The 18,084-nt window shown below is 54.6% G+C and overlaps 1 protein-coding gene across 1 annotated transcript in view; it reads right to left on the bottom strand.

Moving 5' to 3' along the window:
- Nucleotides 1–17,662, bottom strand: part of NTN1 (netrin 1) — a gene marked incomplete at both ends in the record, with an annotated part of 96,995 nt that extends 79,333 nt beyond the window's left edge. Inside the window, one exon of the mRNA XM_080629523.1 lies at nucleotides 16,639–17,662. Coding sequence (XP_080485649.1) covers nucleotides 16,639–17,662 — 1,024 coding nt within the window. The remainder of the gene's footprint in view (nucleotides 1–16,638) is intronic.
- Between the last annotated feature and the right edge of the window lie 422 nt (nucleotides 17,663–18,084).

The following is an 18,084-nucleotide window of genomic DNA, read 5'->3' as shown; positions in this document are numbered from 1 at the left end:
AATTTAAGTGCAAAACACCTTCGCAAAAGACACATGGGGCTGTTTTTAACCCTACTGCTCATGGTTGCCCCTCACATTTCTCCCTCTGCTTGAGCCTCTGCCTTCTGCCTGCAAGCACTTTTCCCAGCAGGTTCTCAGGGATGCTTCTGGACTCTTCAGGCTGTCTCCATAGCTTTTGACAAGTATCACACCTGAGGGATCTGTATCACAGACAGAGGACTGGGACAGGACCTGGCAGATCTGCATGATGTGATGGTATTGGGTGCTCTGCTCATGGTGATAGAACAGCCCACCTTGCTGGAGTCATCACAAACTGCCTGAAAAATGCACCCTCTCCATTTTCTCCTAGCTGGTCCCTGGACTTTAAAGACGAAGGCCCAACGCTGGGCAAGGGCTCCTGGCTGAATCACCAGCTTGCCATTGTGGTGATGGAAGTTTCGAGCTGCAAATGCTTGATTCTGCAGTTACTAAAAGAGAAAGAAAGTAAATCCTCCCATGCAGAACAGGCCAATAGAGAAAAAACCCTGTGGCCTGAATACCCCATCTGGGGAGACACAGGAGCCTGGTAGGGAGGCTCGGGGTCTGGGTGTCTGTGTTGTCACACTTGTAGCCAGGTTACCATGGCTCATCCGCAGTGCATCCACATCACGGGGGGCTGCTGCTTGCCTGCATTCAATGGGCTCTGCTCTTCCAGCAATGAGAAGGACAGCTGATTTGCAGGAGAAAAGCAAGTCCTCAGTGGTCCTGTCATGTCATCACCCAGGGGATCACAAAGCAGTGTGAGTGCAGCCCTGCATGGGGCTGCCTGCACAGCCCGCAGCTCCCGTCATGGTCCAGGGACCAGCCACCTGTGGACATGGGTGCAGGGGCACCCACCTCACCCAGTTCAGCTGGGCTTGGACACAGCACAGTCCCTTGGGTTCCCTGTGTGGCCTACAAAAGGGACCTGAAGCATGGTGGTGAATGATGAGGACACAGAAATGTCCGCATTGCCTTAAATCCACAGGCTCAGTTAGCATCACCCTGTGGATGTTTGGAGCTTTTGGGTGCCTGGTGCCCTGGCAAAGGCAGCACTGGAACTTTGGTGCCTCCAGAGACATAGGTAAAAGCCACCAAAGCAGCCAGGAAGGGCATGAGGACCCTGGTTTGGGAGGTTTCTTCACAAATGCTTGAGCTGAGACCAAGAGTAGAGTATCCAGTGGGGATGCTTGGGACACAGATGCTACTCAGTGTCTGCAGGACACCCTGGCTGCCCATCCCATGGCTGGGAACCCTTGCTCAGCTCTCTTTAGGGGTGCCCCATCACCAAGCCCTGCTGGCCTGCAGGTCTGCGGCTGGAGGAGGGGAGTTGGGTGCTTCTGCCATGTCTGTCTCCCCTCTGTCCCCTCCTAACGGGTAACGAGAACTGAAAGAAAAGGTCCCTTTCTTTAGAAAGCCAGGCCTGACTATGGGAAGGGTCCCTGTATCCATGCGGCTCTCCCGGCCTCCTGCGCCCCTGATTAGTAATCTCCCGGGCCTGAATCCATTCAGACGCTGTGAAGGATTAGCTGACCTTTCTTTCAGCATTTACTAAGCTGGGATGTTAAAGCTTCCCAAAAATTAAACTCTGAGGAGGCTGTCTCAGGGGCTGGGAGCCTGGGGAGATGCTCAGTGCCTGTGGCTGCTTCCCCAGCAGCAATCCCCACGGCATGGACAGACCTCAGACTGCGTTTTCATCCCCCCTGAGAGCACTCAGACCCATGCAAAGCCTTTGCAGCCGTCTGCACAGTCCTGGTGTGGGGTGAAACCAGCTTTTTTCTCTCTTATGGGATGGCTTGGTCATTTTTCTGTTTGCCCTCTGTGGGTTTCAGCCCCTGCTTTCCCTGCCTTTTCTCTGCTGCCATGAGAGAGAGGAGTAAGGGAAAATGCGAGCCCGTGAGCCTTGGGGATGAGGTTTGGGGAAGTGGGTGAAAGCTGTCTGAGAACAGATGGTGCTGTCACAGTGAACAAGTGGTACTAACAGGGACAAGCTGCTCTCAGCTTTGCAAGGGAGCGTTCACTCTGAAACCTAATGATGACTTCTGGTTTGGGGAGTGTTTTGCTCCCTGGGATCTCAGCCTGGGATGGAGCTTATTTTAAGCTCCCAAGCACAGACATGATGGAGCGACATACAAAATACTTTGCACAGAGGTGGGAACGTGCACACGATGAGGCTGCACTCCCCTGAGGATGTGAATCTGATTGGCAGAACTGCTCTTCGCTGCATACATGGGAGATGCAGAAAAAATCCCCTATTTTTCTACACTTTCCTATCAATTCCCCCTTTCTGCCTGGCATAAAGAAAGGGCACCACTACCAAAGCGCGTTTTGTCTCCCTGAAGCCTGGGATGCAGAGCTGGCCCCAGGCACCGGCAAGAGAAATGAAATTGCTGCTTCTCCCATTTCAGGACCCTGAGAAAGCAGCCGGAGCTGTGGGAGAGCTGGTGGCTGCGTGGCCTGTGCACCACCCCCTGCAGAATGCTGCGGGATGCCTCTGGGGAGCCTTCCCTCTGCAGAGGAGGGGTTGCAAGGGTGACCTTGCATCCCCCAAACTCCCGGGGGCTGCAGCTTCCCTGCCCGCTTCCACACTCTCCTGTTCCGGGTTATGTCGTTGCACCTGGCAGAACAAGCTCTTCAGTGCGCACAAAGCCCACGTGCAGCCAAGCCCGACCTCCTGCACAAACCCAGGCAGGGAGAACCAATTGCACTGAGGGGGAGCAGGGCTTCCTCCAGAGCTCAACAGAAACCAGTGGTGAGATGAGAAATGAGTTCTCCTTCTCCCACTTGCTCTCTCTCCACCTCATTGGAACTGAAGCCATTCACACGCAGAAAGCAGCAAACAAACCCAAACTCCGCAGCAACAGTCTGACACAGAAGCCTGACTCAAGCAAATCCATTGCTGTTCTCCTTTCCCTATCGTTGAACTCAGCTTTTTTAAAGAAGCTGGGGGGGAAGAGGGGGGGGGGATGACTTTGTTATCCATTTAAATTGCTTCTTTAAGTGGGCAGCCAGCTTCTAGCAGGGCTAATTTTATAGGCACCATAACCCAATGCGAGAAGTTCCTTTTACGACTCTCTACTCCCTCTGTCTCAAGCAGGAGAAGGGCTGCGGCCGGAGCCCCAGGGAGCCTGCACAGCTCTGCCAGTTCTCTGGCAGGGAAAAGGCATTGGTAATTCAGATAAATAAAACTGTCTTATGAGATATAAATCAGATTGTTGCTGCGGGGAGAGGAGCTGCTCTGCTCACCCGCGGGGCTGCGTCCTTGGACAGCATCTCTCTCAATTACAGGTTTTCCTCAGCAGAGCTGACCTCCCAGCAGCAGCTGGACCCTGCACAAACACTCCATGTTCTTTCTGCGCCTGAACAGCCAGTGCTTGGTCTGTGCTAAATTATAGCTGGTGGCCCCATCTCCCCCGAGGACTCTGGGGGGTAGGTGTCCAGCATCCCCTCACTGAGGGTAACAGGGTCCAGATTGTCACCTTGCAGCAGGCACTGGAGCCTGAGCTTGTCCCTTTTCATGAGTTTGTGCAGTGCAAAGTGCACCCTTGGCACTAGATCAGCAATATTAATTGCCCATGAGAGGAAGCATATAATCAGCCTTCAATGCCATATAATTACACAGAAATTACCAGAAGAATTTAATTCCAAAAGGTGAACATATGGGCTGCAATGCTGAAGCTGGATTTTGCCTCTAGTTACTGCCACTCATAACTGAGGGCAGAATCTAGGCCAGAAGTGTGTTTTCTAGTTTGTGATTTATTGTACGAAAATTGAGCTGGTAATGAAAACCGTGCTCCATTTAATCCACAGTCGACTTCCAACAAAAATGCCAGCAGGAACTCTTTCTTCTCCTTCTTGCGTTACAGCTGCTCGTCAGCAGAGGATCTATGGGCTTGGTTTTCCTGCCATGGCCGTGGGGACAGGAACCACCACACGACTGGCACCAGGATCAGGTCACAGGCACCCAACCATGCCCCAGCCAGCCCTGACCCTCCTCTGCCTCTCCCCCATCAACCCATCCTCTCACACCTTCCCTCACCTGAGCAGGGCTGAGCCTGGATTGCACATTAATTCAGCCAGAACATGAAAATCCAGCTCTATGACTATGGATTTAGGCTCAACGGTCTCCATGGGCTAGCTCTGTCCTGCCAAACCTGCCCCATTTTGCTGCAGCATTGGCCTATTCAACCTAAACCATGCGGATGCTGAGCATGTTCCGTAGCACCCGAAGTCGATGGTGCCATGAGTTAAGAGCCTTACTCCTTCCTGGCCCATCCTGATGCTTCCCAGCCTTAGAAGTGCCAGTATTTCTTGCATGCATGAAGCAGAACACCTTCCCTCTCCTTGCTGAGTGCAGCAGGAGAAAACACTGAGGAAATCAAATGGTGGTGATGGGACCCTACAGCCCTTCTAACCCCCGCTTGCAAACATGGGGCAACCTGTGGGAAACCGTTGGGAGATGGCCGAGTGCCACGGCTGAGCCCCTTTGCTGCAAACGGGAATTCATTTACATGCCAAAGTTGTAGTCGGGCGCTTTGCAACACGGTGCGAGCATATCAATGTATCTGGATGGTCCATATCACCCAGGCACTGCCCAGCAGCATTCTCCCCTTGGAGCAAATCCCTTCAGGGAGGTTGGAGGAAGAGGGTCCCAAATGAAAGATGCCCAAATGAAACCTCGGGTCCCAAGGGCAGCAAATGATGGGGAGCTGCAACGCACCAAATTCAGGCACACGGCGTATCTGCAGTGGGGTTTTCTCAGCCAAAACCATGCGTGCCAGTGACAACAGGAAACTCGTGGGCTGTGTGACAAGTGTTGTGGCCTCTCCTTAGCTCTCTTACTGTCTCAATGGGTCCCGGGTGACTCTGCAATCAAGGTCCCATTCAAGTCAGGAAGAGTCTAATCCCAGGGATATGTGTCAGGCCAGCACTTTCCACTGTTCTTTCAGTTCATGGACACCTATAAATTTTCCAGGGACAGTGGTACAGTACATGCCTCTGCTGCAACCACTTCCACAAACTCCTTAAAGTAGTCCAGGACCCTGAGAAATTCATTATAGCCAGCAATTAACAGTGATGTGTGTGAATTCATGGACTTTCTCACTGCCAAGGACCAGAGTACAAACACTACATCACCCCTTCTCAAGGCAAGAGAGACAAATTATTGGCAATAAAGGCATTTATTGCAAATGTCGACCCACTTTACATTCCTTTATGTATCACAGCTGCTCTAAAGGGGTGCTGCAATAACGGGAGAATAAAGTCTGTGAGTCTTCATGCTGCCCTAGTTGGGCAGAGCTGGTTGAATTCTTGTTGCTATTATTAGTCTTACGACTGTTATTATTATTATGATGATGATTATATGCATTTCATTCTCTTTTGGGTAATGAATAATTTATGACTCTGTCTCGATCCCCTTTCAATGGATTCACTATCCAGGGAGACTTGCTGAATAATTTGGATCATTCGTTTTCAAGTGCATGGGCTGCCGACAAATTGTTCGCTTTTCATCGCTGGGGACATTCATTGGTCACCCAAATCGGGGGATTTCTTTGGTCGCCCCAAGCACGTCATGAGACGTCTGGGGTTTTGTTGGGTTTGTTTGGTTTTGTTTTTGATTGGGGGGAACTTTGTGGAGACTCACAAACAGCTCCTCTGGGGCTGCATATCCGAGGAGCCACTTTGCCAGATTTGGGTGAACCTTTGGTGGGTTTGCAGAGGCTTGTGAAAGGGGAATCCTCTGGAGCATGTTAAACACGATTTAATGTTGTAAAGGCATTGCCATTTTTGCTGTTTGAGTTAATCAAAATTATTATGCAGCTGATTATTAAGCTTTTGCCTACTCAGTGCTAACTAAAGAAATACTGCAACATTAAATGTGTATTAGACCTGCTTTTTTTTGCCTAAAATCCTGGGCAAAAGTGTATTTTCAAGAGGCTTTCATTTGGTGGTCTTTTTGCCTTAAGATTGAGTGCCTGTATTAACCTGGCTGTGTCCACTGGGGCTGTTTTGTGCCCCTGCAATGCCCTGATGCTGCACACACGATCTACTCATGGAGACATTCCAAATTCACCTGCACACGTTCTTGTGTAACCCACTCTAGATGGCCCTGCCTTGGCAGGGTGTTGGACTAGATGTCCCTTCCAATCCTGACAGTTCTGTGATCTCCCAACAGCAGCATCCTCCTCAACCCAGGCAGGCTATGAGCGAAACAGAGGCACATCCCTGGGCATGCACAGGGTGCGGGGAGGATGAGCACTGCTCCTTGCTCTGCTGCTGGACCACAGAGTGGAGGTGGTTGACACATCAGCACTGGTACCACAGTTTGTCTGGGAGCACTTGGGCATATCTCAGCGGATTTGCTGCCAGCTCCATGGAAATCATTAGGACGTGTCACGCTCAGCTGCAGAATGAACTCACGCTCAGCTGCAGAATGAGCAAAGCTGCGTTAGTCCACAGGTCCTCTCGATCCTCCCTCTGCTAGGCAAGACAATGCACAGTGCTCAGCACTGCCAGGGGCTAAATCCTGGTTCACCTGGGAATTAACAGGGCTGTGCATCACCGCTCAGGTTCAGACATTCCTGGCACAGCTCCATGTAATGGCAACCCTGTAGATTGCAAAGCCTCTGATTCCCTGTCCCACAACGGCCGCAGAGGGCAACCTCATGGTCCCCAGGGCCCTGAGCCGTAGGAGCTCAGCGTGTCCCTGCCCCACACTGCCTGCTGCCTGTGCTGCCTGCTCAGCCCCAATTTACGAGCAGCATGTGAGAGACAGACATGGGCCACAGGGCTGAACAATGCAGGAATATTAGCTGAGTTACAAAAACAAACAAACCAAACCCCGCCGGGAGCCCGTTTCATTTATCTTCTTTTGTCCAGTTTTGCTTCAGTGTGAAAGTTGCCCTTTCAAGTCCAGCAGTTGTGTTCCAGCCCTGGTGGGCAGCTGATCCGAAGCATTACACTGAGAACTTCCCAATGGCATGTTTGCACAGTTCAATTCATTTCTAAATATTCAGTGGAGTTTCCCTCCCTCCTACCCTCCCAGGACTTTTTGCCCAAGAGCCAAGGGTGTAAAGTACAGGGCTGGGGATACTGGTGCACAGAGCCTTTGTGTGCAAACACAAGCTGCTGTTTGTATTTGCCTTCACACTGTCAGAGCTCAATTGTGTGCAGTGCAATACTGGCTACCAGTCTGCTTTCAATATCCGCTCGGCCATCCCTGCTGCCAGAGGCACTCTCCCCCTCCTCAGCCGCTTTGAAGCAAAGTGATTTAATTTCATGAGACTTTCGGTAATCACGTTACGATCTCCAACATTAACCAGAACTGACTCCCTGTTGCAAAAGGGCGGGCAGACAATGGAGTAAACAGCCTGGCTTGGGACAGCCTGCAACGCCAGAGGAAGGCAAGGCGCACGGCGGCTGCCTGGCTCGTTCTGCACCTCCTATCAGATGAGGCTGGAAAACAACAGCCTCTCGCCAGCACTAGTAGGGAACAGCCAGCTTTGGCATCTTGAAGACTGTCACCTCCTCCGCTCATCTCCTGTACCACAATGGCAGATTTTCGGAACCATACCTTTTTCTACCTGCAGTCCTACCAGCCATTTACCTTCCTTCTTCCCTGTTCCATTTACAGTGTCCTGACACCTAAGTCACAGCCCCCAGGACTGAATTTGCTTCTGGCACAGGCTTCTTCTTTTTTTTTTCACAAGAGCCTGTAGGAACAGGCCAAGGGGAATGGCTTTAACCTGCCAGAGGGGAGACTGAGATGAGCTCTTAGGCAGAAGCTCTTCCCTGTGAGGGTGCTGAGGCGCTGGCACAGGGTGCCCAGAGAAGCTGTGGCTGCCCCATCCCTGGCAGTGTTCAAGGCCAGGTTGGACACAGGGGCTTGGAGCAAGCTGCTCCAGTGGAAGGTGTCCCTGCCTGTGGCAGGGGTTGGAGCTGGAGGAGCTTTAAGGTCCCTTCCAACAAAAATCATTCTACAATTCTATTATTCTGTTCAGATGGAGCAGGCTTTGTGCTGCAGCCTCCTCTCTGCTTGGGCTCTTCACGCAAGCTTTAAAGGCTGGGCTCAGTTTTGGGGATGCCAACCTGACCTTTCCCATCCTTTCCGCCCCATTCCCACCTCCTGGTGGATTCTGTGCATTACTACATGCTGGAGCGCCAGTGGTTCAGGAAGAGTCGGAGTCTCCTTGCATGAGGAGAAGGGTGTAGGGAAGAGCTGCCATGAAGAGGAGACCGAGAGCAGAGAGGTTCAGGTCTGGCCTGCCCACTGTCTCTCCCTCACCCCTCCTCACCTTCCTTCATGTGTGTCTCAGTTCTTCCCAGAGCATCCCCTGAACAAACAGAAATACCCAGCTACAACCTGAAGGGAAGTACTTCTGGGGCTGTGAGAGCAAACCAAAGCACTGCACTGGGCACTGGGCAATCCCCAGAGGGTGCACACAAATCCCCGTTTCTGATCAGACGCACTGTCCTTGCTCTTTCCTTCCACTGTGGTCTGACTGCCTAAGACTGGTACCTAAGCGGCCAGATGACTGACATTAAGGGACATTAATTTGCCCCATGGAGCTGCCATCAAAATAGTCATACTCAGTTTAAAAGGAAGCACAGATCACAATGATCCACATCAAGCCACAGAGCGCAGCCTCATAGGGATCTGTGTGGTGGCTGGGCTCTGAAATACACTGGGGAAGATGGCATGGGCTGCTATCCATCTCCCCATCCAAACCTGTGGACCTGGAGTATGTAGGCCTGTGTAAGGGTGGTGATCGGGAACAGAACTGCTGGGATCTCGCAAACCCAGCATGGACATGGCACACAGCCTGGAGAGCAGGCGTGTGAAGTGGGGACTACTGACCCAGCAGCATCCTCCTGCATCTCCTTTATTACTTCCCACCTGGAACAGAGGGGAAGGAAATCCCCCCACTCCTTAGTTCCCTGAGAAACTGGGGAGTGCTCTTCCCACTCCATCATGCACCATTGCTGGATCTGTGTCTAGCTCTCCATCACCAGAAAGCATTCCCCATCCCAGCAGCTCCCCAAAGCAGGTCAGAAAGAACAGACTAGCCACGAAACAACCTCGCACCATCCCCACGGAGCTCCAGGATGAAGCAGTCTCTCTGTGTCATCAGTTTTTAAACTCCAGTCTCAACTAAAACTAGTGCTGTTCAAAATGAATCCCTAAACCAGGCTCGCAGCTGAGCTGTGTGCTCCTGCCCCTGCCTCCCTGCCAGCGTGGGGGCCCGTGATCTCCTGGGGCAGAATCTGTTTCTTTAGTATCTACCCAAAAAAAAGGCAGGATTTTCTCCTCCGCACCAGTTAATCCCCTGCCTTCAGCTGAGCCTAACACAAATGCCATCGGCGTGTGGCTCAGCCCCTTCGTGCCGCGGATCAAGGCTGCGAACACGGGCTGCTTCTGCCTGGGATGGAGCAGGAGCAGCCGAGACCCCCAACAGCCTCCGCGGCTGCACCGGCTCAGAGCAGGAAAAGCTTCCTTCTCTCCTTATCAGTCCCCAGGGCATCCTAATCCCCATAAATGAAAGCTATTACACAGATATCTTTCTAAAAGCCTGCCTGTCACTGCATCCAGGCAGCCCAGTCCTGGCCAAGGGACTTTTTGGAGAGCGGCTTTTGAAGGAGATGCTGCCACTGGACTGAGCCGGGTTTGTGCCCACTGAGCGAGGATCTGGCCTGTTCCTTTAGGAACTGTGCTTTGATTCCCGCTGGGCTGCAGAGATGTGTCCCCGCGCCGCTGGGCTGCAGAGCCAAGGCTGAGCCCCACACTGGTGCCAGGCTCCCCGGCTCTGCCACTCTGCCTTGCGGGAAGCAGCAGGGATCTGGCAGGGATGCTCAGGATGGGAGCTGGGGTTATGCAAAGGAAATGTCCCCTGCTGATTGCAGCAGCAAAGGCCAAGCAGCAGCCACCGCTCCGGAGACACCCTGGGGACTGAGCAGATGTGACTGCTGGGCTCTGCCACCGCAGAACCTTTTCCCCAGCTCTAAGCTGCCTGCACGGACTGATCCTGGCAGCAAAACCCCAACCTCCCCTGCTGCTGCCTGGAAAACTGGGCAATCTGCTCGGTGCAATCAGGAACACGCTGCAAATAAATCACAAAATCACAGAATGGTTTGGGTTGGAAGGGACCTTCACAGCTCATCCAGACCAACCCCCTGCCATAAGGAGGGACACCTTCAAGTGGACCAGGTTCCCCAGAACCACATCCAGCCTGGCCTTGAACAAGTACCCTTATTGTAAAGAATTCCTTCCTCACGTCCAGCCTGAATCTCCCTCTTTCACTTTAAACCCATCATCCCTCTTCCTATCACACAGGCTAGAAAGTCTCTCCCCATCTTTAAGTACTTGTTTAAGTATTGAAAAGGGTGGGGATGAGTCTGGGGACTGTGAAGCACACTGCCATGGTGAGGGCTGGTGTGTCCTGCATGCAGGCAGCTCTGTTGGTGCTTTCTAGGAAAGGCTGGATGTTCTCAGTGGGTTCTGAGACTGGTTTGGGTTTGTTTCTGCTGTTAGCAGCACGGGGTGAAATGATGTACAACCTCTGCAGTGCTATGAAGGGTAATGGCTTAGTTCCAGTCATCCTGACCCAGGCTGGGAAACAAACTCATCACAGCACCCCAAAATCCTCCAGAAGGTCCCCAGGAAGAGCCTGCTTGCACAGCCCAACCCTCGCATGCAGTAGCTCCTAATAAGCACAGAAGCCTCCAAAGGAACTGCACCTAAAAGCAGAGCTTCTCAAAAGGGATACAGGAGAGACCTGAGGCCAAAGAAGTCAGTGACCTTCAGAAAGTCCATGCCCCATCCCCAAGGATGAAAGGGAGATACATTAAGAATATTGAGACAGGCTCATGCATCCCAGCTGCCCCCACTTCAAAACCAGAATCCTGGGTGTTTTACAAGCAGGATCCCTGCAGGCAGCATTGATTCAAGAGTCCTCACATGGTTCTCACTCTCTTCTGGGAGCGGCAGCACGTCCCCCTGGGCGGTCACAGGGAGTTTGCCGAAGGAGGACAGCATAGGCTGAATAAGGATGACATGCTTTGGCCCAGAAAGAGGAGGGCAGAGATTAGCCGTGGACAAGCTCAAGGGAAGGCAAGTGTCCAACCCAGAGTGCCAAGCCTGGTTTTGTTTTAGCCTTAACTGCGCTTTTTTGTTTGTTTGTTTGTTGGTGTAAAAACCTTTCTGTTGGAAATCAGTTTAACTTTAAGCTTCCTGAGAATAAAAGCCTGTGAGAAAGCTCTGCCCATGCAAGGCCCCCTTAGGAGGCTACAATGGGAGTCTCAGCAGCTTATGGGCCCATATTTCTATGGCTACAGCACCCATCTGCTCGGCAACAGAGCATTACCCACAGCTCATGCAATTCCCCATGCAGAACAACCACCAGGCGCTGCACTGGGGAGCAGAGGACCTGCAGCTCCGTGGATGGCACATGGTGCCATGAGAAGTCCCCCTGCACAGGGTGCTGGCTGGTGCCATGCCGCTGGTGAAGCTGCCCCTGTTGCAGTGTTTCCCTCAACACAAGGATGTTATGATACTCCTCCACATCTTCCTTACCCCAAATCCAAAGCATTCTGCACAGCTCCCCTTCACTCTCAATAAATGGGGAAACTGAGGCACAAGGCAAACCTGGAGATCAGAAATTATGAGTATCCCTAATGTCATCAGAAGGTAATGAGCAGTATCACCACACAGCACTTCCAAAATCCACCTAGCAGCTGGCTGGCTCAATCTAGAGACAGAGTCATGCTGTGCTGCCCAGCCCAGGCAGCAGCGTTCATCCCACAGGCAGAAGATGCTACACCCTGGGGATCCTTCACTGGCAAACTGGAAATCCTGCAGGGACACCTTGAAAATCGTACTCAGAGCCTCTTTGCTCAGATAAGAACTGTTGCTGCTTTACAACACCTGCATCCTTCCACCTCCCTCTGGAAGAAGGTAAGCACAGGGGACACTCATACACCCCGCACAGGTGGATTTACAAAGCCACCTAAGTCTCTGTCTGACACCAGGAAGCCCCTGAGATGAAATCCTACAGTCCTTACGTCCCTCTGCAGGACCAGAATGAGAAGAGCTGGCAGCTGGGGAAGGATTTGGTCTCCCTGGTTATGATGAGGATGGAAAGGAGCCCACAAGCTGTTTTTGTAAGCTCTGCCCTTCAAATACCCTGGGCCACCACTGAGATTAGAAAGTCCCAGGTTTGTCTGGAAGGAAGTCTTTCATTGGAAGTGTTTGGCACACTGTTCTTCAGCACTTCCTGGTCCCCTCCTTGTCTGAGATAAGTTTCCTTTTAGCTGAAGGAGAAACTTGCTTACAAGTTGCTCTGACATGAGACACATCCCAGCCTGGGAATCCAACTGCAGCACACACTGCGGAGCAGAGCCTAACACCAGGCTTCATGCGTGGCTTCTGCCAAATCCCATATGTGAACACACAGTGTTTCCTTTCTCTCACTGCAGTTGCACTTGTGATCATTGAACACTCTCTGGGCATCACACAGGGGCCAACATCCAAGCGGAACCTGGCACCTGCAGATGCAGTTGGCATCAGGCACACATGCAGGCACTGAGTGCATCTCCCGGCCCCATGGGGGAAAGGGCTGTGGAGCCCCAGAGCTGCTGGCACTGGGAACGGAGTCTGGAGGTTGTTCCCAACGTGCCTCAGTGGGCTGCAGCCTGGATTTGTCTCACAGTGCTTCCTCCAGCTAAGGCAAATGCAAAGGCATTTTGTGCAAGCCAAAGGGAGTATTCAAAATCGGCATTCTAAACAACACCAGGGTTCATGGAGAACTGTGGAACAGTGTCGATCGATTTTATTGATGTCTCTAAAGCTGGCCAAAGCCCTGCCTGCGTTTTCATGTGTCCACACCAGCTCACCAGCAGTTGAGCTCTGACAGCATCTTAGCTCAAGCCTTTTCCAGCTGCAATCTCCTCTCACAGGGGAGCTGGAAACTTCATCAGGACAAACTGGGTTGGAGACACAGGGCTTGGGTTGGACCAGCACTGAGCAAATGAAGCCAGCCCACACTGGGGAGAGGAAGGATGGAGAACAGACCTCCAAGTTTGTCTCCAAGCTGTGTCCTCCCTGGAGCATGTTAGCTCCCAGGCGCCCGGCCAAAGCCGGACTGTAAGGCCAAGCTCTACGTGGATGAGTTATTTGCCAGGTAAAGTTGATGGGAATGTGAATCTGTGCAGAGCTCTGCTGGCCGGGCTCCTGCAGGAGCAGGTCCCTGGAGAACATCGCCTTGGGCCAGCCCTATTCCCTCCATGTGTGGTGCCCGGGTTCTTGCAGGCAGCAAGAAGTGATAAAGAAAAATTAGATCTGGCTGGCGAAAAACGTTCCCGTGGGAAATTTTGACTTTTTGTCAGAAACCCCAGCGCGTTCCTTTCCCAGCCCCAAATAAGCATGAATAGGAACAAAGATTCGGGTTTGGCAGTGGGAAGGGGCTTACCAAAGAAAACACCCAAATTTTTAAGCAAAGCAGACACATTCTGTCATTTTTCTCCCTGCCTGAAAAAACCCAAAGACCAATATTCCAAAAAAAAAAAAAAAAAAAAAAAAAAAAAAAGAAGTGCAAATTCAGTGAAAAAAAAAAGCAACAAAACAACCTAAAATAATCAATCGGTTCTCAGGACACTTCTTGGGGCAAATTCAGCTCATTTGGATAATTCACCGCCCCCCTGACCACAGCTGTTCTGGCCTTCTACATCTAGTTGAAGATGTCCCTGCTCATCGCAGAGGAGTTGGACTCGACGAGCCTTGAAGGTCCCTTCCACCCAAACCATTCTATGATTCTGTGATCCTCTGGCTTCCCGCTCAAGAGGCTGAAGATCCCTCCAACATGCGGCCGGCAACATTCTCCCCTACCCACGGCTCATCCCCTGCCTCTGCCCACCGGAGGCCATGTCCTGAGCCCTCGGGTGACTGCAAAGCCCGACCTTGTCTCTGAATTTCAGAGAGAAACCGGGGTGGGCCGATTGTCGTGAGCAAGTGGATGGGAGCTGAATAGGGTTATTGTGATCTTTATCTAGGGAGATTATTCTAGGCAGCGTGGCCTTGACAGGGCCACGCAGTTGTTTGGCTGTGGTTGGTTTTGCAGACTGACAGGTACGGCCCTGGGAAATGGAGTGGGGAAAATTATTTTACGGTAGCTTCATCTTTGCAAAACATTCACTTCCCAGCAAAGTCAGCGGGAAAGGGGAAAAAAAAAAACAAGGAGTGATTTTGGTTTGCAAAGTCTGCCGCAGCCAGGACTGTGCATGGTCTGAGCTGCGAAGCCTGGCACAAAAGTGACACATTTTACTGGAAACTGGGAACTTGTTCCCTTTTTATTGGAAGTCAATTGGAAGGGAGAGAAGGACGGTAAGTGCGCGGCGCCAGTCTAAGAGCTGAACATTCTGAGGGGTACTTCAGAACCCTGTAGAGTGGATCAAGGATGCAGGAGCACCCCGGGATCCTACTAAATGTATGCGACATCGGCGATAGCGGGAACTCTGCACACACTGAGTGATGGACCGAGCCGTGGGGGAGCTGAGCCCCTCCTGCTCCCCGACCTGCTGATGAGGAAGAGGCAGCGTCGGGCCAGACGTGCAGCCCCATCCCGGCAGCAGGACCCTGCCGGAGTGGAGGAAAAGCCAACATGGGGATAAATCGCGGCTCGGCACTATCGACCCACCCGAGAGGCACTCACCGAGAAACGACTTCGCCCTGGGGCCCCTAAAGGAGCCGCAGCCCAGCCGGGAGCGGAGGCTCTGGACCGGGATCCCGCATCTCTCCCTGTGGGGGATCGGGTCCCCCTCACCCGCCAAATAACCCAGGCTTGGCCGTGCCGCGCTGCTGAAGGCGCCGGCGAAGACATTGCTCCCTTTGCAAGGGACACATCTGATTGTGATTTGGGGAAAGGAGAAAACAAACCAAAAACCAAAACAAAGAAAAGACAAAGAAAAAGCAAAGGCAAAAAAAATAAAAAGAAAAGCTCAGCGCGAGCCTCTCGATGGAGTTTTTTTTTCCTATCGCAGGAGCTGCAAATATTTTGGAAGACGGGGACGTGTTTTCCGTGTAAACAAGGTGGCAGCGGCGGGTGCCGGGGCCGTTCTCCGCGGCTCAGTTCTGGATCACCCACGGCCACCGGCACACGGCTGGTCCCGGGGCCTCTCACCGGCCCCCTAAACCGCGGCGAGGCGAGGCCCGCTGGGGAGCGGGAGTTGGAAGACCGGAGAGAAGCCTTCGGCGGGTTGTGCGGGGACTCGAGGGGAGGAGCACCCCAAACTGATCACCCTTGGCCACCCGGGCAGAAGCGAGGGACCCCCGTCTCCCTTCGGGTACAGCCCTAAGGATGCGGCTCGCCCACAGTCAGGACGACGCTAGGTTCTCTCCTGAGAAGGAGCGAACGGGCTGTTCCCCTGTTCTCAATTGTTTCTGGGGCTCTTTCAGGTCCCCGGGGCCGCCCGCACGCCCTGAGGATGCAGCGATGGGAGAGTTGCCGAAGCCGGCCCCCTTTCCCTGCCGGGGAAGACCGGAGCCCGAGCCCGTCCCCGTCCCGTCCGAGCACGGAACCCTTCGGGCGAGCTAGGGGCTTAGCGGCGGGCTCTGAGCCTGTGTCCCCTGTAAGACGGTTGTCGGAGTGCCCCTGGATCATAGACCGGACCCCGCTCTGTGCGCCGCAGGACCCCCGGCCGGGAGCTGCCCGGGACGGGAGGGAGACCCTATCCAATGCTTCCCAAAACACAAGCGGTGTTTTCCCGGGCTCCTGAGTGTCCCTTCTCCTCTCTCCTGAGCTCCTTGGTGTCCTCTGCCCTGCGCTTCCGAGTCTTTCGCTGTCCCCTGCTCTGCGCTGCAGAGTCCCCCGATGTTCCCGTCCTGCGTTCCCGGGTGCCTCCCGTGTCCCCCGTCCTACGCCTCGGAGACTCTCGGTATCCCTTGCCCCAGATTCCAGTGCCTCGCCGTCCCCTGCCCGATGGTTTTCAGTTCCTCGTGACCCCAGCTCTGCAGCTCGGAGTCCTTCGGTGTTATCACTGGTGCAGTCCCGGATATCTCGGTGTCCCCTGCCCTACGCTGCCGAGCGCCCCTGTGTCCCGTCCGCTGCGCTTCCGAGCACATTCATGTCCCCTACTTCGTGCTTCAGCGTCCCTCGCTGTTCCCTCCTTTGCCCTAAGCTCCCGAGTACCTCAGTGTCTTCGCTCTGTCCTACCTTTCATGCCCCTGCGTGTCCGTGTCCTGCTCCCCGTCTCTGGATGTCCCGGCACTGCTCGCCGTGTCCCTGGATGTCTCCATGCCTTTACCATCCTGTTGCTGCCGTGTCCTTGGATGTCCCCGTGCCTTTCTTTCCCGGTATCTGACGGGTCCTGCATGTCCCCATGCCTTTTCCTCACCATCCCTGACGTGTCCTGGATGCCTCCATGCATTTTCCTCGCCTTTTCCTGCCCGCTCCCAGTTCCCTGAAGGTCCCTTGCCGGGTCCCTGGATGTCCTCATGCCCTTCGCTCACCGTCCCTTGTCGGGTCCTTCCTTCTCCCCTCTCTCTCCCTGCCCTTGCGGGGACCTCGGCGCCCTCTCCCCATCCCTGTCCCGAGTCTACCGCCTTGTTCGCGCCCGCGGAGTTGGACTCACCCACACACTCGTTGGCTTCCCGGGCCGTCGCTCGCTGCCAGGGCCGGTCGTAGTGGAAGGGCTTGCAGCGGTCGCACTCGGGGCCGGCCGTGTTGTGCTTGCAGTCGCACACCAAGCTGTCGTCGCGGTCACGGACACAGCGCGATGCGTGGCCGTTGCACTTGCATCGCCCGCCGACCTGCAAGTCGGAGACGGCGTAGAAGTAGGAGTCGCGGGCCAGCTCGGAGTCATCCTCGCTCTCGTCGCCGAAGGTGTGGAGGCGGCTGAAGGTCACCCTGATGTCGGTGGCCGTCACCCAGTCCTGCAGCACTGGCGAGTTGTCGAAGTCGTGGGCCGTGGGGCGGCCGTCCAGGGTGCTGAAGGCGATGAGGCCGCCGGAGAGGGGACGCACGTCGGTGTGCGAGTCGGTGCAGACCGCCTCCTGCTCGTTCTGCTTCGTGATGGCGGCGCGGCTCGGCTTGTTGTACATCTTGCGGCACTGCGTGGAGTAGAACTGGAAGGGCACCCAGGTCTTGCCGTAGTCCATGGACTTGTGGATGGCCATGGACTCGGGGCGCGGTGAGCAGAACTGCAAGCTGACGTAGGTCACCTCGAATTTCTTGCCCAGGGAGAGGGTGAGGGTGACGTTGTGGGGGTACTGGACGTAGCTGTCGGACTGCCAGCAGGTCAGGTTGTGCGGGTTGTTGAGGTCGGTGAGAAAGGAGGGCGGGTGGGCGCGCTTGGGGTCGGAGGCGTTGCAGAGGTGGCAGGAGCGGACCTGCTCCTCGCCCTTCTCTGTCACCACACAGTACCGCGACGGCGGCTTCCCGCAGGTGCTCGACACCTTCACCTCCTTCCCAAAAGCCGAGTTGACGAAGTCGGGGATGCACCGGCGGGGCAGCCCGTGCTCGTCGTAGCAGGGGTCGGGCTGGCCCGTCTGCACGGCGAACATGCTCCCGCCGTGGTAGCCGCCGCGCAGGGGCTGCGCCAGCCACGCCGCCGCCAGCAGCAGGGCCAGCGCCGCCTCCGCGCCCCTCCGCGGCATCCTGCGCGGCCTCCGCGGGGACGGACGGAGGGACGGACGACGGACGCGGTGCGGCGGCTCAGAGAGCTCGGAGCATCGCCCGCCCCGCGGCCAGCCCCGCCGAGAAAGGGGAGCCCGCGGCGGCGGCGGCACCACAAAAGTGCGGCGGGCGGCGGGGCTGGGTCCCGCCCGCGCCCGCCCCGGCCCTCGCACGGAGGATGACTGGCGGTCCCAGCCCCCGCCGCGTTTGAGGTCATGCTAAAGGAGTGACATCGCGCTCAAGGAACAGAACAACGACATCCACTGGCGGCTCAGCCAGAGACACGCACAGGCCTCGGGGAGGGCGGAGGGGGGGTGGGGAGAATGGGAGCGGGACGGAGTCTGGCCCGATACAGCGACGATGGGCGCCAGCGCCGCCGCGGGAATCCCGAGCCGCCCCGAGG

The sequence above is a fragment of the Psittacula echo genome (genome assembly GCF_963264785.1).
Source record: "Psittacula echo genome assembly, chromosome: 14".
NCBI lineage: Eukaryota > Metazoa > Chordata > Aves > Psittaciformes > Psittacidae > Psittacula > Psittacula echo.
Note: the sequence above shows the minus strand (reverse complement) of the source record. Positions and strands in the feature narration are given on the sequence as shown.